Genomic DNA, 24,163 nt, shown 5'->3' with positions numbered 1-24,163 from the left:
CACCTGCTCCCCTGGAACACAGCAGTTTGGATATAAGGAGAAAATTCGGCACAGGCTGTTATTTTCAGAAGTCTGCTTCTCTCTCCAGAAGCTGGCAAGTGTGGCCGGCATTCGTCTCAAAACCAGCAAGGCTGGTGTGTGTCCAGGCCGGGAGCCTGGGCCGTGTCTGAAGGGGTCCCCATCTTCAGGGAAGCCCAGAATGTGCCCGATGCCAGCAGACTACCTGAGCCGAAGGCACCCGCACTCGGATTCAAGGCAACTCCACATGCGTCTGGTGCCTGCTGTGTGCGGGACAAGGTGTCAGGTCCCCGTCTCTTCGGGTCGGGCTCAAGCCAGGCCAGGCCTGCGTTGAGTGTAGGGGTGTGCGTGCACACACTTGTAGACACACAGCAAAATCTGGCTTTTTATTTCTCTCTCTCTCTCTCTTTTTTAGTCTAAATTGGGTTTTATGACTGGTTAAAGTATGGGAGGAAGGAACATCTGTTTCTGCAGGTTGTGGGGCTCTCCCTGCCTTTTGTCGTCCAGAGGCTTTCTGAGACAAAAGGCATGGAGAGGGGTGTGCTCAGGACCCCAGTGGTGAGGGACCCCCGCCCAAGCCTGACACCACCCCTGAGGGGCCCTGTCCTGGGCTCCTCCGCCGGCCGCCCTGCTGCACCCGCCCTGCCCCGCCCCTCCCCGAGACCTGAGGTGGAGCGTGGATTTCTGTTCCGCCCCAGCCCTGCAGTCAGGGCGCCGCCTGGGGCCGGGTCCTGCCACTTCCTCTTCCTGCTCCCAAGCGGAGGCACCTAAACAGAGATTAGATTTCTGGTTTCAAGGCATGTCGAACCAAGCACGCTGAATGGGCACGAGTCGGGTAATTAGCTCGGTCTCTCCTCTTCACGGTCCCTGGTCCGGTGGGTCCTGGATGGCAAAGTGACCAGGAGAGAGTTGATTTGCATCTTAAGACCTATGGGTAATGCTTCTGGGGGGGGTTTTCTAGCAACTGCTTGAGCTCGTGTACGGGGCGGGAAGGAGGTGGAGCTGACCCGAGGGGGCTGTCGGAGGGCGGGGGCGTGCGGGTGGCACCCGCGGGGCCCGCCCGGGCCTCGGCGAGGGCGGATAGGAGCTGCTGCTGCTGGCGCAGGGCGTCGGCGATGACCAGGGGCAGGGAGCCGAAGCCCGCAGCCAGGTGCTCCAGCTTGGACTCCAGGCTGCCGATCTGCTTCTCCAGGTCCTCACTCCGGTCATTGAGCTCCGTGATCAGGTCATACATGACGCTCTGCATCTGGACGGGGAGACGGGGGACGGGACACCGCGGTCATTGCAGGCGGCCCCGCGGCTGGAGAAAGGACGTGCTCCCAGATCACAGCAGGAGCCACGTCCACACCAGCACGTGCGGCCCGGCCCGCCCACAAGAAGGCCCGCAGTGCGGGCAGGAACGCGGGAGGGCGCGGGGTGGTGGTGGTGGGGGCGTCCTGGGGAAGAAGATGGGCGAGTCTCGCTGGTCCCCGCGTCCTTGCAGACCGACCTCTTGGCTCAGAGGCTGCGGGAGCCTCGTGGTCAGGGGGCGCCATGCTGGGCGGTGGACGGCGCGGGGACTTGCCGTGGGCCAGTGCCAGGACGAGACTGGGCCTTGGCTTCCTTATAAAATAGGAGTAACAACGTCACATAGTCATGACGCTATTGCCCGTCGGATGCCAGCAGCTCGGGCCGCCAGAAGACATGCCGGACGCGGAGACTCACCGCGGGCCTGGCCTGCAGCCACACGGACCTGCCGTGTGGGGTCGCAGCCCCCCGACTGCCTGGGCCACAAGAGGTCTGCTGTCCTATCTGGGACATCCCGAAGGGCCAGTCCACCCCCAGAGCTCCCGTGGGCCGGCGGAGGCCTTTGTCCATCTGTTGCGGTTCAGACAACCCCCCACCCTGTCCTGTCTCCTTCATTCCCGAATGGGCCCAGCAGTAACCGTCCCGCCTCACTGCTGTCTCCCCGAGTCCTGGCCCTGCTCCACACGGCACCCCACTCCCGATCCTGCTAACCCGCTCAGCTTGACCCCTTTTCTCCCACCTTCTGTTGCACGAGTGACAGAACCTCCAGGTTCTGCAGCACCTGGGCTAGGCTGCCGTCACCCTCTGGGAGGGACCCTCCTTCAGGGACAGGCCTTTGCCGGCCGTGTCACTGATGTGTCTCAAGGGCCTAAACAGCACCTGGCTTGTGGGAGATGCTCAACTAAGAGACGCACAAACATACAGACACACGCCCTGGGGGTGGGGGCTGGCCCTGAAGGAGGTCCTCGGACAAATGGGTGAGCGAGGGAGGCAGGTCTGGGTCCCTTCCACCCTCGGCCCGATGTAGGAATTCCACTGATGGGACAGACGGTCACAACACGAAGTATTCCCAGGTACCTAGAAGGTTTCTTAGCATTTACCAAGGAGACTGTGTGGCTGAAGAGAAGGAAGGAAGAGCCCGGGGGCCCCCACCCAGGACTGCCTGGGAGTGAATCCTGTGGGAGGCCAGGAGGGCGGGGGGCCCATGGGGGAGTCCCCGGGGCGCTGAGACACAAAGGACTCTTTAAAGGAATCCAATGAACTTGCCTTCTGAGAATTATGTCGTAAAACTGGGTCAGAGCAGAGCTGACAGAAGGGGCTCAGGCCCGGGCACCGTTCCCTCCGGCTGCCCGAACACGGATCTGGGAGCCCCAACCGCCCCAGCACAAAGCCCCACTGAGCCCTCCCACATCCCTCAAACCCGGCTCCTTCAATGGCGACCGGGCCACCTGCGCTCCAACCTGTCCCTCCTGCAGGTGCACCCTCAGGGCCGTCACCACCCGCAGGTGCACCCCCAAGGCTGTCCCGTGGTCCGATGGCTCCCCCATCAGGCCACTTTCTGGTTATAATCAGCCCCGAGAGCAGTCACCTATGCTTCCCTGTCAGCTAACAAGTGACTGCCCTGTGAACCCTCAGCCCCTGGGTCTCTCACTCCCTGTGGCTGCAGGCCATTGCTCTGTGGCCCCCGCCCCCTCCCAGGTAGTGTGGCCCTCAGGGCTGAGGGTCCCCTGCCGGTCACGTCGCGATCCTATTTGCCCAAAACTCCAAGTTACTCCAAGCCAGATGCAGAAGCCTCTGAAGCCGTGGCCATGGGGGGAGGGAGGGAGGTGAGAGGGAAAGGCAGAGTTTAAGAAGGTGACAAAGCATGAGGGCTGGAGAGGGGTGGGGACGGGGCCACCACAGAGGTGGGAGGGAGGCAGCCGGGCTGGGGCAGGACGCCCGGGTGGAGACCAGACTCGGCAAGTGCAAGGGCGGCCATCGGATGCACGCGGCTCCCGGGGTGTCCAGGCCACTCCCTGTGTCTGCGCGGGGCCCGGGCCCTGGGTCTCGGCTGCCGGACCTCAGGGCGGCCACTTTGTCCCTTTGGATCCTGGCCTCCTCGTCAGTGCTCATCATGAGAACTACCACTTGCAAAACCTCTGTGTCATTGACAACGGTCCTCCACAGACACTTCTTACTGGGTCCTCGAGCCTCAGACGCTAGGAATTCTGTTTACGTTCCAGTGAGAGAAACTGCCTCCAGCCCGAAAAGACCCAAGTCCTGCTCACACTGCCGCCCTGTGAGGTCACTGTTCCCTCTCGAAAATGGCATCTCGAGCCTGTATACCGTTTTCCTGACCTAGTGAGGACTGAGGAGCAGTGGTGGGAAGGTGGCGGGCCTGGAGGACACAGCACAGACAGAACACAGCCGTGTCGCCTGCTCTGCTGCTTGGGGATAAGGTGCGGGGTTGGGCGGACGGGGCACGTGGACCCAAAGGCACTGAGCTGCAGCCAGGGGCCTGGGTGAGTCCCCGGGATGGAGCGGGTGGAGGCAGAGCCCCCCATCTGGGATCACCCCGTCCCCACGGCAGTCCTGCAGAGGCCCCCTTCGCCCTTCCCTACACACCTCTTCTTCTAGGCAATTCACTGCCGATTACTGATGAGGTTTCAGTCCCCATGTGAGTCCCCGAGACCGACTTGGCGAGTGCAAGGACAGCCGTTGGAGGCACGCTGCTCCTGGGGCGTCCAGCCCGCTGCTCCCAGGGCCGCATCTCTGGGAGGCGCTGTGAGAGGTACTGACGCGATGCCGGCTTGATGTCGGTTTGCCTGATGTTCCCAGGAGAACATCGGCAACAGTGTGTCCTGCCAGGTGAGGGGAGGTGGGAGAGCCGCTCCTTGTGGGGGAAAGTCTGGGGCGTGCAGGAGGCTGAGAACTCCTGCCTCGCACTGCCAAAACCGCTGGGTTTGCCCTGCACGGCTCTCCTCCTGGCTGCCGCTGGCTGGTCTGAGTGCGGACCCGTGACCGGCCTGGCCAGTCACCGCATCTCTGAGAGTTCAGAGCCGAGACCACCAGAAGGCCACTGTGTCCTCACCGGCGGCCGGAGCGAGAGCAGGAGTTCTCTGGACGGGGCTCCCGTGTCTGCCCGGGAGACAGAAGCCACAGTGCAGAGGGGTCAGCAGGGACAGGCCTGAAGCAGGCTCTTGCACAGGAGAGGAAAGAGAGGGTGAGCCCCTCCCCCAGCGTGGGGGTTGCCTGTGGCCCCTTCTCCGTGGCCCCCCTCGAGTCTGGCCCACTGCTCTGAGGCTCTGGAATGAGGCTTCCTTCTGTCATTCTAAGAAATGCCTCCATTTGTAAACCTACTTCTGGTGCTTCCTGATACCTGAGACCCTGAGGGCTTCCCACCCACCATCCAGTGTCCCCTGCCGTCCCCCACATCCAGGCTCTAGGGCCCCAGCTCCACGGCAGCAGCCAGCCGTCGGCACACAGGCCCGAGGGCCTCCCGGAGCTGTGCGCCCACGCCATCCCTGCCCGCAGTCCCCCTGCCTGGCTGGGGAGGCCCTGGCTCGGGCCTGAGCCCGTCACCAAGCAAGGCGCCTGCATGTGGTGACGGCAACTGCCTCTTCTTCCACAGGCTGCAAATTTGCCCAGGACGGTAGCTCTGGGTCACCCAGGGAATGGGTTCCATGATGATAACTGACATTGCCGGAATGTTCTGCCATCCTGGCCCTGGGCTGAACGCTTGAAGTACAATCTTTACAGAGAGGCTGTGAGGGGAGGGGCCGTGCTGGGGGAGCAGCAGCCCCAGCTCAGCCCGAAGGGGGTCTTCCGTTCTTGGTTGCCGTGTTCTCAGAGAGGAGAGGCAGGCTTCTTTATGGAGCTCACGGTATTTATGGCCAGTCTGCACCGGAAATGCGGAATGGCCTAAAGGCCATGGGGCGCTGAGTCCTGGGGCTCCCAGAGTTTTCACGTTTGACCCGGCCTTTATGCTCACTGTGGGGGAACCTGCCTCTTGAGAAGTAAAGTAATGCCCTCCCCACCACCAGCCGGGGGCCGGAAAAGCTGGTCTGGAAGGATTAGAGGAGGCAGCAAACCGAACCGCCAGGTGTTACCGCCACGTGCCGGGCAGTGTGGTCCCCATGTCCCCAGGTGGGCCTGGTAGGCTGCGTCCCTGCAAGTCGAGCTCATTCTGGGGCATCGTCATTGCACAGCACGAGAGGAGGGAGCTACAGACAGACCCACGGGCGTGGACAGACCCACAGGCACAGACAGACCCACGGGCACGGACATACCCACCCATAGGCATGGACAGACTCGGGCACACAGATAGACTCATGGGCATGGACAGACCCATCCATGGACGCGGACAGACCCAAGGGCACAGACAGACCTGTGGGCGCGGACAGACCCGCGGGCATGGACAAACCCACCCACGGGCGCAGACATGCCCACAGGTGTGGGCAGACCCGTGGCTGCACCGTGACCATGGCTGGGTTTCCCGTCAGTAGAACCCCTGGCAGGAACTCAACCCTGGACTGCTTTGCCTAAGGAGGGGCTGTCCTTGCTCTCCCGGCTCGGCACCACGCGGCTGGGACGCAGCCGGGTCCTTGCAGCCACAGGAGAGAGCCAAGAGTCCGAGAGCACTCTGGGCTCCGCCACTCACCTTGGAGAGGTCCACGAGCGTGTTGGCCTGGTCGCTTAGCTTCCTCTGCTCCATCTTGACGCTCCTCAGTCTGTGGAGAAGAGAGTGAGTGCTGCACCCCCAAGCCCACGATGGCTTAGCCTCACCTACACATTCCACAACTGAACCAATGCACCTGACTCTGGAACGCAGCAGGATTCCCAGGGGCCAAGGTCACGATCACGGGGTCTCAGTTACAATCACGGGGCCTCGATCACGGGACGTCAATCACGGGGCTTTGGTCACAATCATGGGGACTCAATCATGGGGCTTCAGTCTTGGTCACGGGGTCTCAGTCTTGGGGCCTTGGTCATGGGTTTCCCGGGTCCCCAGGAAAGTGGATCTTGTCTCCATGTAGTGACTGCTATCCTCGCCGTTACTACCAGGCCACCTCCCTGGCTCGGTGCCACTTGAAGCCTCCCACCCCAGACCACATTCCTCCCTCCTTCTCCACCCCACAGTCAAGGGCCTCTGTTCTGGAAAGTGTTAACCACAGGTGCCCCCGGGGGCGTGTCAGGGGGTGTCCCCGCAGGCTTGTACCCTTCTCCCCGCCATAGCTGGGCCCTCTGGCTGCAGCCGCCGTAAACAGAGAAACAGAGCGATCTGGGTGCGGCTCACGGCCCCCGGGGCTTGTCGGACACCCTGCACAGGTGTCCCCCGCGCCCCGGGTCAGGAGGTGCTGGGCATGGCCGGCGGGCGCCCCGCCCACTCACTGGTGGATGGCCTGCAGGAACTTGCGCTGGTGCTTCCTGACTTTGGCGTGGTCGATCTTCTTCAGCAGCTTCGTGTGCTTGTAGATGAGCCACGTTTCCCGGAGGACATTGGCCGCTGCGTTCTTGATCTGGGGAAGACAAATAAGGCAAGCGGGTCGCAGGTGGTTTCCTGGTTTCGCGCCCTCTGTCTCTGGCTGCGGCTGAGACCGTCGACCTTATAAGGACACAGTTCAGCCCAGATCTGTGGTTCCCTTCCCTGATTCACGAACTCTTAGAAAGGAGGGTCACGGTTCATCTCCTACGACTCCCGTCCTGGACACAGTGGACGGGCCGGAGCGGTTTCCTTCTTAATGACTTCAGACTGGCCCCCGCCCCGGGGGCCGGGCGCCCCGTGGGCGAGCAGAGCCCCAACACTCCACCTGACATTTCCTCTTACCGCCTGGTGCCTTTCCTGGGTTCAGACACTGAACAGCTTTCCCATCAGCTGGAGATTTTAAAAGGTCTCTTTGAGGAAATGCCTTTCCCACAAATGGAGCGGGAGGCCTCTGCCAGCCCATCGTGTCCTTTTCCAAATGGCCAAAAACATTTACACTGTTTACACTGTAATTTTACACGTAAATGTAATTGGCTTAAAACTGACACCATTTCAAAGCAACGTCTGAAACTCAGTGAAGATCCTTGGCTGCGAAGCCAGCGGCGCGTCCTCACCAAGCTGGGCTCCTCGTGGGTGCGGCCGCCACGCGCTCCGATCCGTGGGGCTGCCATCTGCTGACGTGGACACCGCTGATGCCACTGGCTCTCCCCGGAGCTGGGACGCATTGATGACATCCAGACGGCAGGGGACAAAATTTTAATCCAAACACAGACAGTAACAAGAGCAAGAGGAAACAAGTTTTACGGCTTCGTGAGGAAAGGCTCCCCTTTCTGTGAGCTGCGCAGACAGGCCAGGCCCACAGGCCGGGGCTGTGGGTCCGTCACTCTGCCTGGAAGAATCTGAGGCAGCAGCCAGGGAAGATCTTCACGAAGCCAGGGAGCCTGGGGCCTCTCCTTCCAACCGACACAGCAGATGGGACCTTGCGAGGGTGCTGGGGCGTGCGGGAAGGCCTGGGCGGCACGGTTGTCCAGGCCGGTCACTTCTGTGTATACGTTTTAAAAATTTATTACCGCGGCTGGTTATGCTTTTCCCTGGCGCTGAAGGGATGTTTTTGAAAGAACACCTCAGTCTTCTCAGAAATGTCTAAGTGACTTAAACACAGCTTTCTTGTTCAGTAAAATCCACCGTGAAAATGGTTTTCGATGACTTAATTGCCCACTTCTGATGCTTCCTCGCCTGAAAGGAAGCAGGTGGTGGGGAGCGGACACCAGAGACAGGGAGCGCCCCGGTGAGCATCGGACATGGGGTCTGTCCAGGCCCGAGTGGACAGGAGCCTCCTGGACAAGGGAGGGGTGCGTGGGAGGCCCCCCGGCCCCGGCTCTCTCTGTAGACCGCGTACTTCCGCAGGCTTCTCCTGATGGGTGAATTCTTCACTTTTCCTGGGTGCTTAGGTTCCAGGACAGGCGTCACAGAAAAACGGGAGAAAAAGCCTGTCTCGGTGGCGAGGACAACGGCAGAGCCCCCGCTCCCCACGCATCCTGCCCGGGAGGCCGGCCGAGCCAGGAGCGCCCTGGTGGATGGCCGTGGACACTCGCGTGGGTGTTGCTGGGGAGCGGCTGGAGCGGCAAAGCCACGGTGGTGACCCAGTTCTTCCAGTCACTGAACAAAGGCTTCACCCTATCAGGTGGGCCAAGCGGAGCCTGACCCTCAGGTGTGCAGGAGGCCCCCAGGAGGCAGGGATGGGGACACGGACGCGGGGCTGGCACAGGTCTGAGCGCCTCCCGCGCATGGGGGTTGCTCCCCACAAACCTGCCGGTCCCTGGGACGACCCCGATTTTATGGAGGAGCAAAGCGAGACACAGACGGACGCCACGAAGCCTGTGCTGACCGACCCGAACCGAGCACGCACGGGCTCCGGCGGCGTCACCGAGCCCAGAGCCTAGCCAGGAGGAGGGCGCTCGGCGGAGACAGTCGCCCGGGCCAGAGTCACCAGGCCGGCTGACGGCAAGGCACGCACAGGGGCCACAAGGGCCGGGGCCACGACGAACAGAAGGTTCCCGCACGCCCTGAAGAGTGACCCGCCGAGACGCCCGCTCTCCGCAGCACCGTTTCCTGTTTCCCAGGATCGAGGAACCGGAGACACATTAGCCTTTTCTTTCACGCGGGGCCGTGTCACGGAGCGGCCCGCCCGGGCCCCCCACTCTCTTCGGCCTGCGCGAGGCCAGGAGGTCATGGCCCGCTGGGGCGGCAGCATCGTGGGCGGGAACGGGAGGCCCGTGTGCTCGGGAAAGCAGCATTAAAGGACGGCCTCGGTGCAGACTCTGCAGCTGACTGACAGCAAAGAGCCTGGTACAAGGCTCAGCAAGTCAACGCCCCGAGAGAAGCAGACACAAGCTTCTGAGGGCGCCGAGACCCCCACCGACCAACCAGAAATGCCGCAGCCAAGTCCCGCGGCTGACGACCTTGACCATCGGGGGGAGGAGCAGCTGAGGTCGTGTGTCCCTCCTGGGATCCGCTGAGCGCCTGTGGGGGCTCGGCACCCTCTCAGCGCTCCTGGCGGGCAGGGCCACCCAAGCTACTCCTGGGGCCGGGGTCCAGGGGCCGCGCAGGGCTGAGGGAGGCTGGCTGCCGTCCGACGGTCCTGCCTGCACATGGGAGCTGGCTCTTCTGTTCCCCAAACACGTACTCACGCGAGCTGACTGCTTGCCAGGGTGCACGCGTTCTAGACCCGAACCGTGTGCGTGTCCCCTCTGAGGGCGGCTGGAGCGCGGGCTTGGGGACCTTCATGCAAGGCTGGGCCCGGCGCAGGGAGCTGGCATGAGCGGTGGTAGCGGCTGCCCACCCTGAGCACTCACGGTGCCCCAGGCTGTGTCCAGCGCCTCATCAGCCCCCAGAGAACCCACACAAGGGGCTGTGCCCCCTTCCCGTCCTGCCACTCAGCCTCCCTGAGACTCAGTTCACTTTCTCACTCCTTCCCACAGCAAGGAGCACCGAGCACGCAGAGCCGGCTCTGAAGAGGGAGCACTCGGCTCTCGGGGGCTCACCGTCTGGCCAGGCTGTCCGTGACCTCTGGGGTCAGGTAGTAAGTATCATGACTGAGAGCTTCGGGCGAAGAGACAGCACACAGCAGTGACCACACGGGGACCCTCTGCGCACAGAGACTGGCCATGGGCTCTTCCACTCCAGGCAGCTCCACGGGTGTCCTCCCGCCACGGGATGGGAGCTTCCTCCCCACCCCCCCACCCCAGCCAGAGAAAATGCTCTGTTCCCTGAGCTCCTGACCCGAGGCTTACTCAGGCCACCCTCCCAGCTGCAGGAAGACACGAGACAGCCTAGAACGGACACTTCTAGAAACCTCAGGGACACCTCCCCATGAGCCTCCAGGGAAGAAAGCTCCCTGGGGTGAGGCTGGGAGGGGAGAGAACGCAGAACAGGCCTGGCAAGTGGGAGTGACAGAAGTGGGTTCAAGGAGCCCCTGGGTCGGGTTTAGGTGACCCGAAAGCTGGTGAGCATCATGTCCGAGAACCTGTGGATCAGTCCTCCTTCAACACTTGACTGAAGGCGTTGGTGAGGGACAGGACTGGGGAGGGGGCCTTGCTCTGTGAGCTCGCCTTGACCCTCAGAGACCTCCCGCGGCTTCCCTTCCCCTCTCCGCTCCCACCCTCTCTCCAGCCTGTCCAGCCCTGTCCTGTGCCCCCTCTCAGGCTTCTCTGCTTGCTGGTCTCAGGCTCAGAACTGGGCTGGGCCATGTGGCTGGTGGGAGCTTGGGGCCGGGAGCGAGGAGGGCAGGAGGGCGGTGTTTTTGCCATGGGACGTGGGGTTCGGAGCTCCTTGCCCTGCACAGCAGGGTGACCGCTGGTGCTCAGCTGTGCATTCCATCGGCACGGTGCTCTGGGGGTTAGCTGCCCAACCGGCTCTTTGCCCCAGCAGGCCTGGGACCCCAACCCCCACGCCATGTCCCCAGGAACCCACTGCTCTGGAAAACCCATGGGGTTGGGGCTGGAGGCCACATGCCGGCCGCCCCAGCTGGGGTCTGGCTGCGAGCCTCGTCCCCTGGACTCCTTCCGGCTCAGCAGCTGTGTCTGCAGGACTCTCTGTAAAGTCAGCCTGTCCCAAACCTGTCTGGGACAGGGCTCTGTGACCGAGGTGTTTTACAGGCCCTTTCTGGGGGGTTAGTACTGACAGCTGATCTGTCAACTACTTGATAAATTCTTAAGAGATTAAGACCTGTGAGGAGAAAACCGTTGAATTATCCGGCTAGAAGAAAAGGCGTTTCAGCAGGATTGTGATAAAACTTTTGCATCTGCTCGTAATCAAAGAAAAGGTTCCTTTAGCGTGAATCGGTAGGTCTGGGGGTTACTAAGGTCCTGAACAGGGTGGTGACATGCTCATCGCTGAGCCTGGGAGCCTCAGAGGGGCCCACAGGGAAGCAAAGAGCAGGACGATTGGGGTCAGGGAGGCTCAGGAAGGGGGAGGCAGCGACACCTGGGGCAGAGTTGAGTGTGCTGGGTAGTGGGCCTGGAGCAGCCGGCGTGCGGGAATGGCCACGGCGAGGTGGAAGCAGGCCAGGGAGCTGCTTGGCCCCGGAGACCAGGGCAGAGAAGAGTCCCAGGTGCTTTTGGGCGCCCAGGCCTGAAGACCAGGGGAGTCGGGAGAAGGAACTAGCGAAGGGAAGACGGGAGTTCGGTTTTGGTCTTACTCATTGACCTCGTGGGGAAATGCACGTCGGTAAAGTTCAGGAAACCCCACGGCAGGGGCAGGGCACGCAGTGTTCGGCCAGCGGTGCACTGTGGACCTGCCCGAGGTCCCGTGGGGACAGTCGACACGGCAAACAGAACATCTCCCGTCTGTGCCGCAGCGGAAGCCACGCGCCCGTGGGCAGCCTGCCCGCTGGTTAGAAGAGTGGGTGTGCTCTGAGGGCAAGACCCGCCTGGTGCCCGTCTGGGTGTCCCCGGAGCAGAGGGTGGTGTCCAGCCGGTGATCCAATGATGGGCATGGCTAGTTCCATACAACGGAGACACGGGCGCACGCAGCCTCGTGTAGGGAAAGCGGGGAGCTGGAACCCTTCTTAAAGCCTCTCTGTGCGGCCTTCACCTGTTATCTACCAGCCCGAAGGGCAGCCAGAAATGATAGTCTGGGAACGGCAGTGGCAGCGACACGGGGAGGTCAGCACGGGAAGGTCTGGTCGCACTAAGTGCCGGATCTCATGCCTCCAGAGTCAACCAGCTACACAAGTGGCGAGAAGGCCGTGGGCTCAGGAGAACCAGGACCTGAGCTCCTCCCCAGTGCCCCCAGCCGGCCCTGCCCCCTCCTCGCTCACACAGGAGTGACTCTCAGGGCCACCGTGAGGCTGGTGCTGGGACAGCAAGCCTGGCAGGACACGTAAGCTAGAACCGTCTGCCTATTTTTAGGACTAATAAATCACAATTCTTCTCTCTCTCTGTTTGCTTAGGTGTTTGAAGAATTAGGTTTGCCTGTGTTTGTCGTAATAGATGGCTTTTATCTGTGGGACACACGAGTGACCCGCCCTCGAGAAGGTTTCTGATTATGTCCAGGCCACCGCCAGCCCCGGGGAGCGGGGAGCGGCGGGCAGGGCTTGCCAAGTTCACCGGCACCTTCCTTCCGGCAGGGTTTTGGCGAGGAGCCTCTGGAAGCCCCAGGCCGGCCGGTGCCGCCGGCTCCAAGAACCCTGGCTCTGCAGCAGCCGCCCCTTCGTGGTGCTGGCCCCCCCGGGAGAAGATTCTAGACATTAAAGGGACGTTTCAGTGGACTGAAGTGTCCTCAGAAAAGTGAGATGGGTTCAGTTCAAAGGCACCTGGTGCTGGTGGATGGGCCCACGTGTGTGTTGATTTGGTTTTCAGCCCTACTTTTCAAAACTGAGTGGCCTTGAGGAGGATTTACAGAATTACTTCTGAAGGATGGGATCCGCGGCCACGGCGTGGTCCTTCCGTAGTCGGGCGCAGGCGGACTGTCCACTTTCCCGCCGCGCGAAGGAGCGGGCTCTCCTTGGCTGGGCTCCCCCTCCCGTCTGACCCGCGGGGCGAGGCACGAGGGAGCGTGGGCGGCACGAAGCACCGGGGCAGCGCCGATGTCCTGAAGCGGACCAGAATGCGCGGACCGCACCGCTGGCTCCCTGCTCTGAGGAAGGTGCTGCAGGCACAAGCACCTGCTCGCACCCCTGCCTCCCCCCCATCACCCTGCACGGCGGGCCAGTCACACATAACGTGCTCCGCACCGAGCCGGACTCATGTGCGTATTGTGGGGCCTAAGGGAATCCCTGGGCCACCGGCTTCCGGGTGAGGCCCACCCAGGAAGCCACGGAACAGCCCCGCGCCGGGCCATCTGGATGTGACGTTTGCTCCTGCTGTACCTCCGACACACCGGGCCCCAGCTGGACCCGGCTGGACCAGGCTGGACGTCGGCCGGGGCCTGGGCCTCTGCACAGCTGGGAGCCTCCTTGAAGGATCCGATACGTGGAACCGAAGACCCAACACTCAGCCCCGCGGGGAGCTCTGCTGAGAAGCGCAGAGGCTGAGGCCATGGCACTGGCCTCCCAGACTCCCTTCTCACCCTGCCTCCGACTCTGCTGCCCATGCTGCTTTCCCGGCTGCAGCGGCCACACACGGTGTCCTATCTGACATTCAAAAAACCCAGACCGGCTCCTGCTCGCTCGGGGGTCCCCTCGCCCACTCCAGTCCTGAACCTGGAGGACGGGTCACAGCGGCCCAGCCCCCCGCACGGGCTCCAATGCTCATCTCAGAAAGAGGAGTTTTGCACGACATCCTCTAGCTGACCTCTGTCCGGCCTGCAGCTCTAGAGAATTCTCCATCGACCTGGTCATTACGGAACAGCCCCTGCCCTGCTCATCCGGCTGTTGTCCTGGAAGGACCGGTTTCTGTCCCTTCCTGGACAGTCCAGCTGTGGCAGACTTTCAGCTCCCATCCCCCGCTCCTGTGCGTCCTCAACCACAGGGAGAAGCTTTGCCCGGAAGCCCCCAAGGGGGACCGGAGGACACTTCGATGAATGTCATTTAGAAACGGGGGCTCTGCTGGGATGAGCGTCTTTAAAGATTTTTTTAAAAACAATTGGATTTAGATACAATATCGTTTCTAACACTCTACCGCCCTCTAAGTCAGAGGAGGACAAGACTCTTTATCTTGGGGTCGCAAGTTCGAGCCCCACATTCGATGTAGAGAGGAGTTAAATAAATACACTTAAAAAACAAACAAAAGAGAGACAGGACTCCATGACCCTTCCTAACGCCGTCTCCCGCCGGGTGACCGGCTCCCGGCCGTTAGCGGAGGCTGTGGACGCGCCACCAGACGTCCGTTGTCAGGAAAACCTTTAGGTGGTCCAAACCGCATGGTGATTTGGTGGGAGACGGGAGCCCGGAATGCGACACGGCACGCTCCCTGCGTGGAAGCCATTCGCAGGTGTCTGGGCCCTGACGCCCGGCCCAGTGGAGAGGCGCGGCCCTGACCGGCAGTGCGCGGCCGTCTCCTGCACACGCGGCCGGAGGCCCCGACGAGGCGCGCACAGCGGTGCTTACCCGTTTGGTGAGCTGCGTGTCCATCATGAAGTTGTGCACGTGCTTCTCGGCCTTGGTGAGCTCCAGCTTGCGGGCCACCACGGCCACCACCAGGGCGGTGCAGCCCGCACCCTGTGGGGGGCAGAAGCGGGGAGAGCACGTGATGGCGCGGCTGCAGGTGGAATACTGTGCCCCCCGCCTGCTGCCGGGCCCACCGTGGGCTTCCAGGAGCGTGGGGGTGCTTGGGGTCTCTGGCCGGTCGGGCCCGGACTGCCATGCCCGAGGAGGAGCCTGACCTGCTCCCAGCTGAGCCTCTGGGCTGACCTCTTCGGAGGCCCCGCCAGCTGCTAGTGGCGGGGGTGGGTGGGGACTTAGGGTTAGGGGAATTTAAACAGCAGACATTCACGGGGGCAAAGGATCCCGACACCAGGCCCGGTCTCCCTCCTGCTCGTCCCAGCCCACCACCGGCTCCAGATAAGGGGGCCAGGAAGACAGAAGGCCGTGCTGACACCAGAGTCCGGTGACAGAGCTCCAGCCATGCACCCCACACTGTACCCCACACTGCACCCACACTGCACCCACACTGCACCCACACCGCACCCACACCGCACCCTGGGCTGCACCCCCGGGGGAACAGGGTTGGCGTGAGTGTGCGAGCTCTGGGACGGGGCTTGCTCTGCACTTGGCTGTGACCCGAGGGCCTTCTAGGACACTCGCCGCAGACACTGTGGGAACACACAGCTCCCACCCAGACCCTGGCTCGGGGGAGCCTGCCGCAGCCCTCAGGATGTCCCCCCCACCATGTTCTCATCCTGCAGGGCACACGGGGTCCCACAGAACCCCCTCCGTGGGCCCTCAGGGCACTAGCCTGACTGCTCCAGACACGAGCCGAGCGCCCATCCTGGACCCCACCGCCCGCGAGCTCAGGCCCAGAGGTCCCCCCAACACTCATCCCTTTGCAGGGGCAGCAGTCAGTCCTGCCCTCTGTCGTCCTTGCCTCACCCCGCACTGCCTCTGCCCTCTCCCTGCCTCCCCCTGCTGTGGCCCTGACCTTACCTTGCTCTGCCCCTACTTCGCCCCTGCCCCACAGTTGCCATGCCTTGCCCCTACCCTTGCCCCTGCCCTGCCGCTGCTCAGCCCTGCACACTGGCCTGGACTGCTCTGCCCTCCCTCATGGGAAGAGAGGAAAGATTGACCGTCTAGAGGCCAAACTTGGACTGTGGTTACTGCGAGCCTGGCTTAGCCCGTGGAGGTCCCGGGACGCAAGGGCTTCGTCCACGACATTTCCAGCTCATTGGTCTCACAGACGTCAGCCAACCAGACCTCAGCCTACCAGAAGGGCTTAGCAACCCACCCAGACGCACGTTTTCAAAGGAACACGGCCTGCCCTGGGGGAGAGCGGGTGGCCGCAGGCGAGGCTGGCCGGTGTGAGGCTCTGGCTGAAGGGGGCGCGCCCTCCCCCAGCTCCTCAGCCAGCCCTCCGAATGATCTCCCGCTTCCCGGTACTGGGGTCCACCACCCACTCCCAGCACAGCAAGCTGGAAAGGACTGTGTCTGTGTCAGCAGCCCCTCTCTGCCCTCTGCCTTCTTGCTTGCTTGGGGACAGCTGTGTTTTCCTGGCATCTGCGTCTTGCGGAAAACCATGCCCAACTCTTAGGAGATCTGCAAAAGCCATAGCTGTCACTGACTTTGGCCTCGAAAGCAGCACATGGCTTAGAGGCCCTGTTCCGGGGGAAGGGGAGCACTCCACTCCCCTCAACCAGATGGAGGACGGTCCCTCTCCTCCGTGGGGAGTTCCAAGCCCGAACAGAGGGACGCATTGTAGTGTTAAAAATGAGGTGTCTCCCTCGCCTCCCCTGGGGCCAGGAAAGCAGAGCTCACTTCAGTCGCCCCTACAAGCCGGGGCGGGGGGCAGAGGCGCTGAGGAGGAGCCCCCCACTCGTCACGCCGCTCTGGGGACCCCATCAAATGAGCAGTCACGCACCAGCCTGGACCTCCAGGGTCCGGGAGAGGGTCCCTGGCCCCCGCCGTGGCTCCCAGCCCAGCCGGCGAGTGCAGGGGGCCTCTAACTGGAAGCCGGTGTTTTAACGAAGGAACCACCTATTTTGTACGATTAAGATAAATTTCTGCATGGAGACGGGAGGGTGGACAGGATTATGTTTCCAATTTCCTTCGACTTAAAGATGCCAAGACTCCCTCTTGGCTAATTCTCTGGGGGGCACTGGGTTCTTAACCGTAAAGTCTAACCTGAACAGATACAAGGAATACTCTCAAATTTATTTTTCTTTTAGAAAATCCATCGGCTGGATGTAATTTGAGAAGTCGCCCACAATGAAGCCTCACTTGGGCATTTCCATTAAGAAGCGACCTTGCGAAGATGGGGTCAGACCTGGGCAACCTCCAGCAAGCGGTGAGTGGCTGCAGTCAGACTGCAGGTCCTCTGCACAGTGTGTGAGAGAGACGGGGAGACGGGAGCAGGGAGGGGTACAGGGAGCGCGCTGGAGCAGACACCAGACAGGGGACACTCCAGCTGGGCTGGAGCCGGGGAGGAGGGAAAGGCTGGGTGACAGGGTTGAGCCAGGAAGGCAGGAGGAACAAGGAAGCAGGAGCTGAGTCAGAGGGTAATGGTCCAGGGGCGCTTGGCGGCTCTGCTGGTTGAACAGCTTGATTTTGGCTCAGGTCCTGATCTCAGGTGGTGAGACCGAGCCCCAGCCGGGCTCCGCGCTCCCCGGGAGTCTGCTGGAGACTCTCTGCTTCCCTCTCTCACTAAAATAAATAAATAAGTCTTCAAAAAAGAAAAAAGAAGGTCATGTCCATTTTGGCTCTCTGCTGGGTACGTTACCGGAGCCCGCCCCTCCTCCTGAGCTCCCTTGTAAGTGGTCTGTAGGTCACCTGCGTTCCTCGGGGTCAGGGGACCCCTGTGGGGAGGGTGCGTCCCGGCCTGGGGAGGCTGTAGGAGCCTGGCACACAGGCCTCGGCGTGCTCCCGCCAGCCGGTGCAGGACAGAGGAGGGTAAGCAGCTACTGGCATGACTTCCATGACTCGGACTTTTGCCTTCAAATGTGCCCAGTCCTGAGTCACAGTCCACAGCAGCTGGGCTCCTGGGTCTCCTCTGGCCAGGACGGGCGGGGTGCCCCTCGACCAGGTTCTCCGAGAGCAGGAGCATGGGGGTGGGTGGAGGAAGGAGTGGCCTCTGTAGGCATGGTCCTCCCCACCAGTCCTCCCTCCTCTCCAGCATCCGAGATGGGGCCTGGGTTTCACGCAGGATTCTGTTTCTCCCACAGGCTCCACGTAAGGACTGGTCTGAAAGCAGTTGTTTCAGGGAGAAGCTGGTCTTCTCACCCTGCCTGGAAGCACACGTCCTGCTGAGCCTCCGAACAGCGACTCAGAACCTGCCCCCACGTTCCCTTTGCGGCCCAGAGAGCATCTCTCCTGAGGCGGCGGTGGGGGCGGCGGGCAGGGGGCTGGGGCTCCCCCTGCACACAGCCCACAGCTCTTGTCTGTTTGACCCCAGCTCAGGGAGGGTCCTGACCCAGCAGGTGGTCCTGGAGACCCCATGAGCCCCCAGATGCGGAGCAGGAAAACCTCCACCCCGGCCGAAGGGTGTGGCCACGTCCCGCTCTGGAGGCTGAGTATCGACAGCTTTCTCTGTCGCCGTAGTCATGACATTCTTCAGGGAAAGATGCGTGTTTTGACCAACCGGCTTCTGCGGCCGAAACCCCTCGGACACACCAGGTCTGGGCCAACAATGTCAAGTTGCTCAGACAATCACAAACCCTGTCTAATGGTTGATAATTACACCGTTTCTGGGACTGCCGGGAGAAAACAATGATTAAGACTATTTACAGCTCCGCACACAGATCCTTCCCTCCCCGCGGGCAGCCGAGCCGGCCGCGGTGTCCATGGCAACCGCACGGGGAGCCCTACCTGGAGTGCGGGCTTGGCTGTGAGCTTGGAGGGGCGGCGGCGGGAGGCGGGGGGAGGGGGAGGGGGCGGGGGGAGGGCGGCTCCCCGAAACCCAGGCAAGAATGACTCAGCGAGAAGAGTCGGGTTTGTTAGAAAAATGCCACCAGGGGCGCTGCCTTCAGCTCAAGTCACGGACCTGGGGTCCTGGGATCGAGCCCCGCATCCGGCTCCCTGCTCAGCGGGAAGCCTGCTTCTCCCTCTCCCACTCCCCCTGCTTGTGTTCCCTCTCGCTGTGTCTCTGTCAAATAAATAGATAAAATCTTGAAAGAAAGAAAGAGAGAGAGAGGGAGGGAGGAAGACAGATGCCACCAGGTTCTTCCCTGGGGCTGCCCCGAGGGGGTTGTGCACCCGGATGTGGGTGAAAACACCGACAGTGAACACGCAGCCCCTGAAAACGGAGAGGTGAGGTGCGCATTTTAGGCGAAAGAGAAGAAGGGCTGTGTTCTTAGCGCGGGAGGGGGTAGGCCTCTCTGGGTGCGTCCTCTCGCTGTGGCCACAGCTCACGCCGGGAGAACAGCCCCGGCCACCGGGGGAGCAGGTGCAAACCCGGAGCTGGGACCGCCCCAGGGAGCAGGGGTGGGGCCGGTCCCACCTGCCCAAGGCTCTGTCAGAGCACAGGCCCAGAGACCAGAGACGGGGCAGACACGGGGGTGCAGCTCGGAGCCGAGGGGTTGTGCTCCCCGCAGGGCTCATCCGCTGTCCGGCCTGAGAGCTGCCCCAGCCACAGAGCCTGCCCGGGAGCCGCTGAGACAGGGGGACTTTGGCCTCAGGGCAGCATTTCACGACTTTCTGGAAGGGTCATTGCCCGGTTCCTGGTGGCTGCTGGAGCCCTGCCAGACAGGCCGCTCCTGACGCTCCTGACTGATGGAAGCCTTTGTGCTGAGGCCTTCCACTCACCCAACACGACCCGGCCCCACCGCCCACCGCTTGGCTGCTGCTCCCAGCCCCGCTGGCTTCATGGGGGACCGTCAGGGGGCAGACGGCACAGCTGTGTCCCAGCAGGAGACGGCAGGGCTGGGCCTTCCTGCTCTGGCCCCGACCCTAGGGCCTCCTCTGCTTTGAGGGGCCCACACTCCGGCCTTGTCCCTGAGGTCAGTGCCCGAAGGGCCCCAGGCTGCAGGGGTAGGGTGGGGGACGAGCCCCCCAAGGTAGAATTTAGTGCCCTTTTTGCTGCGGAAAGGAACGGTTCCCTCCCCGAGGGAAAACCTGAGGGGCACCAACAGCAAAGACTTTCACCCAAGTGTACGGGTGGTGGAGGGACTCCCCTGGGGGGACTGTGACACCCACGGAGTACCTAGAGCTGAGCGGAGGGCCTGTGAGCCCCCACACCCTACCCCAGCCACCCCTGGCTTCACTGAGGACGTTCCCCTCTGGGCCTCGGGGTCCCCAGGGGGGTGGCTGTCGTACGGACAGCAAGGCCCAGCCTTGTGTCATCGGGCCGGCGCAGGAGAGGCGGTGGGCGCGGCAGCCCGTGGCTCCTCGATGGAGACGGCGTTGGTGCCCCCCTCACCGCCAGGCAGCCCGTCGGGAGCACAGGGCAGGCCTTCATCCCTGCTCTACCAGCAGCTCCAGGCCCAGGGCCCTGCTCATCACCCCTGCAGGGACGTGCAGCTTAGCTTTCTCAGACCTAAGTCTGTGGGGCCCCAGGGCAGGAGGGGACAGGCCAGTGCAAGCCCTGAGGCTAACTGTGAGGAGCTTACACAGGCGGGGGAGGGGATGTGGGGGTGCAGGGTCAGACAGGCCAGTGTTGCCCAGCCCGTTTTGGGGGGCCCTGAAGAGGCCATTAACTCTCCAGACCCGGGGAGGATTCCTGTTTTAGGAAAGGAAGGCACACGCGGGAGAAGCACCTGCTCTCCCCACTGCGCGGTGCGAGCGTGCGGAACCTGCCGGCGACCCCGTGAGCTGCTGGAAAGACTCTGGTCTGGGCAGCCCGGCAGGGAGCAGGAGCCGGGTGGGGGAGGTACTCACCATGATGCCGGTGAGCAGACAGACGCCTTTCCCACAGTATGTGTGGGGCACCATGTCCCCATAGCCGATGGACAGGAATGTGATGGAGATGAGCCACATGGCGCCCAGGAAGTTACTGGTCACATCCTGCTGGTCATGGTACCTGCCGAGGGAGAGACAGGGCTCAGTGGTCGGAACCGCAGGCCCTGGGGTAACGGCTGTGGGCACACCCGGACTGGGAAGGAAACAGGTCTTTGCCAAGGTGGAGACGGCAGGTGCCAGGGACTGAAGGTGCCACGACTCTGCCCACCCAGTGCCTGATGCAGCCCGGGCCCCCCGCCCACCACCAGCTTGCCCCAGAGGAGCTCCATGCCGCGGACGCCCTCTCAGGGAAAGGCGTCCGTCTGCTCACCGGCATCATGGTGAGTACCTCCCCCACCCGGCTCCCGCTCCCTGCCGGGCTGCACAGACCCGAGCCTCTCAGCACTGCTCAAACAGCTCTGGATGAAATCATGCGGGAATAAAGTTCTTTTCCTAGCGACCGCCTGAGTGTGCGTAGATGTGACTGATCACAAATCACAGTCCCCAGAACGGAGAATGTAAAAAATAAGTCACCAACACATCTAGCAGTTTCCTGTAAGAATGCTGAGGGATCCCAGAGAAGGGGCACCTGCCCAGGGCGGAGAGGGAGGCTGTCGCCGTGGGGGCTCTTGGGCCGTTTGTGGGGGCGCTGGCATCTCCCTGCCGAGCTGGATGGGGCTCTGGGCTGCCCGCCTGGGGAGGCGCCCACCGGAACGGTACTGCCCCCGTTCACTGCCCAGGGTGTCCTTTCCCTGCCTCCTCTCACCCCCAGACACCTAGCCCGCTGAGTGCTAGGCTCCGTGCCAATGCTGCCATACAGAGACCCTGCTGCCATCCAGATACAGCCCCTGCCCCTGGGGCTCGCAGCGCGGGGAGGGCTGGCGAGGAGGCAGACATGCGCAGAAGCGGGTGGGCAAGGCACCTCTCCAGGAGGAAAGGGCAGTGTCCTCGATGCGAGCACGGGCAGGCTGGGCAGCCTAGATGGAGGCTGGTTGCCAGGCAGCTGGGAGGTGGGGTCTCAGGCAGAGGGAACGGCCCTGGTAAAAGCCCGGGGCTGGGCTTGCGTGCGGCAGGTGGGCGGGGTTGGCCCCCTGGGGCGGAAGGGCAGATGAAGGTGGGTCCCTTCTCTGAATGTTTGCTAACAGGATCCGCCTGACCCCACACCACAGAGGGGAGGCAGCCAGGTGGGAAGCAGGTGGAAGACGCCATGCGGGAGGTGCAGGTGACAGCCTTCGTCACCCACCAGCCCGCACCGATTCCAGGGCGAGCACCGGTGATGGGCTGTCCAGCCCCAGCCCGACGCCTGGACCAGCAAGCAGAGATGTGCGCATTAGCCTTCCGAAGCCATCCGCGGGGCATGCACGCCCTGGTCTCCAGGATGCCCACCTGCCCTCCGGCTGCCGCCCCACCTGCGTGTGCCCATCGCGCCCCGCAGGAGTGGTACCGACTGGTGCTGCCGCCTGGATCCCCAAGACAGAGGGTGCCCTGCGCCCGTGCCAGGCGCCACCCCTCCCCTCCCCTCGACCCCTGTCCCTTCCATTCCTGTGCGCTGCTCTGGGGCGGGGAGGGCGCGGGGGCAGACCCCCGCTCTGGGGCCTGCACCGAGCTGCGGTGTGGAATCCTATGGGGGAGGGGTGGGCTTTGGGGTCTGTGAAGCGGCCAGACTCAGGGGCAGGCGGACTGTGGGGGCACACGTACAGACTGCCCCACGCGGCAAGCCCGCAACACGGACCCAAATGTGGGTCACCGGCTCGTCCTGAAGACGTCTCCCGTCAGGTCTGCGGACGGCAAGGTTGGGGCACAGGACAGAGAGGACGTGAGCCTGTGGCCTTCGGCTCTGCTCACCCGGCTTCAAGCCCCAGTTCCCCTTCAAGGGGCTCCAGCCTGTGGATAAGTGACCAAACTTATCTGCTGCTAGGACTGGACCCCCCGGGCCTCACCTGCACAGCGCCTCACCGCCCGCCAGAGCCCACCCCAGCACGCGGGCCGTCCCATCGCTGTCGAGGGCAGGTGCCTCCGTCCGGGAAGCATCTACTGAGAGACAGAGGAGGCGGGTGCCGACCAGGGAGCGAAGAGGCGTCCACGCTTGCAGAGCTGCCTGATATGGGGAGGAAGGAGCCACTGCTGATTCGTGACACAGAAGGGACACGGGACACTGGGTATCGGGGAAGGCTCGTCCCAGCTGGCTACAGCAGCGGTGATGGCGGGCGGGCCCCACACGGACCTGCTGGAACATCTGCAGGTGCCCGAGAAGTGACGGGGAGCCGCAGGGTACCCAGGCGGCCGCCGACCACGGCTCCAGGACGAATCCATGGCCTGTCTCTGCCCGCATTCCTGGTCCTGCTGCGCGGTCCGCACAGCATCCCTCTCCTTGCAAACCCGAGGCTTAACCTAGGGTCCCTGGGGCTCAGCGGCCCCACGTGAGCGGCCTCCGAGAAGACGAAAGGAGAGCTCGGGGGTGTCAGCAACGGGCAGGCGCCTTGTCGTCACCCTGGCGCCCCGTTTACTGTTTCATGGCTCAGGATCCCTTTCCAGGAGCTTCCCTCTCGCTCACACGCACAACCTCGCCGGCGGCCATCGTGAGCGTGGGGATAAGAGCCGTTCTCGGGGTGCCACTCACTGCTCACTTCTCAGACCCGAGGGCTGTCCCCTCTGGGGGGTGGGCACGAAGACACCCAGTGTCCCGCGTCATGGGGACAGAGGCGTGGGGCTCACTGCGCAGGAGGCGACGGGCTGTGGCGTAGGCTGGGGATGGACGGCTGTGGGACTGGAGAGGAGAAGCTGTTTCCAAAACTACTCACAATTTTACAGTGGTTTCCACGTGCCACAAATCACACGTTCACGTCATGCCATTTTCTTCAACAGAGAATTTTTCAGAGAACCATCTTTTTCTTTAAGGACCAGGGAGGAAAAGGTGTCTTTCTTTTTGAGGATAGTTATTATAGTTGTTAATTTCTCATTTTTCATTTTTTAATATTACAAAACAAATGATAGGTACAGGCGATCATGCGACACTTGGAAGACTTGGGGTCCCAGAGACCTGCGGAGAGTCTCTAATGGGAAAGACACAGACCGAGTCAGTTAAACAAAGAAACGGGCTCCAGATCCCGGGCAGACCGTTGGCAGGGAGCAGCGCATGGCGTGACCCTGTCCAGAACCAACACTGTGAGAGAGACAACACTGGCCCCAGGAGATGCGAGGTGATGCCGGACAAGGGGGTCTTTCTGGAAGGACTGGGGGTCAATGGAGGGGGTCTCCCAAAAGGCAGAGAAGAAAACATGAGCATACCACTGAACCCATCTACCAATTCAAATGATAATGGTTTCAGAAAGAGAACTGGAAAAAAGGAGGAGGAGGAGAGAAGTAATCATTAAAGAAATCATTAACAAAAATTTCCAGAACTAAAGGACATAAGTTTCTAGATCAAGGGCCCCCTGTCCCCAGTGCAGTGGATGAAAAGACTCACACTGAGGCACATTACTGTGAAATTTCAGAACACCAGGGGGAAGGAGAGGTGCTATGGGGCTTCCTGAGCCAGCGAGGGAGGGAGGAGAGAAAAAGGAGGAGGGAGGGAGGGCAGGTGAGGGACTGAGGGAGGGGGAGGGCCCAGGGGGATGGGGCCTAGGGGGGCAGTGGCCCAGGGGTACAGGAGCCCAAGGAGATGGGAACCAGAGGGATGGGTCCCAGTGGTCCTTGGATGTCGGCCAAGTGCCAGGCTAGAGCAAGTCAGGGGACCTGGGGGACATTTCTCCAAGAAGACAAAATTGATAGAAAATTGAATATGCCTGAAAGTCCTGAGAACAGGCTGGACCACGGCCAGAACGTGGAGCTGAATTAGGGACAAATGCACGGAAGCGTTGAGCACATGAGCT

The 24,163-nt window shown here is 62.3% G+C and overlaps 1 protein-coding gene and 1 pseudogene across 1 annotated transcript in view; one reads left to right on the top strand and one right to left on the bottom strand.

The window, feature by feature from the left end:
* Positions 1–939: 939 nt before the first annotated feature.
* KCNN3 (potassium calcium-activated channel subfamily N member 3) overlaps positions 940–24,163 on the bottom strand; it is a 119,460-nt gene continuing 96,236 nt past the window's right edge. Inside the window, 6 exon segments of the mRNA XM_047704808.1 lie at positions 940–1,012; positions 1,014–1,264; positions 5,945–6,014; positions 6,676–6,803; positions 14,319–14,429; positions 20,232–20,373. Coding sequence (XP_047560764.1) covers positions 976–1,012; positions 1,014–1,264; positions 5,945–6,014; positions 6,676–6,803; positions 14,319–14,429; positions 20,232–20,373 — 739 coding nt within the window. The 3' untranslated portion in view covers positions 940–975.
* On the top strand, positions 1,474–2,706 carry LOC125085899 (uncharacterized; annotated as a pseudogene).

The sequence above is a fragment of the Lutra lutra genome, chromosome 15, assembly GCF_902655055.1.
Source record: "Lutra lutra chromosome 15, mLutLut1.2, whole genome shotgun sequence".
Classification (NCBI taxonomy): domain Eukaryota; kingdom Metazoa; phylum Chordata; class Mammalia; order Carnivora; family Mustelidae; genus Lutra; species Lutra lutra.
This window is presented reverse-complemented; position numbering and strand designations above follow the sequence as displayed.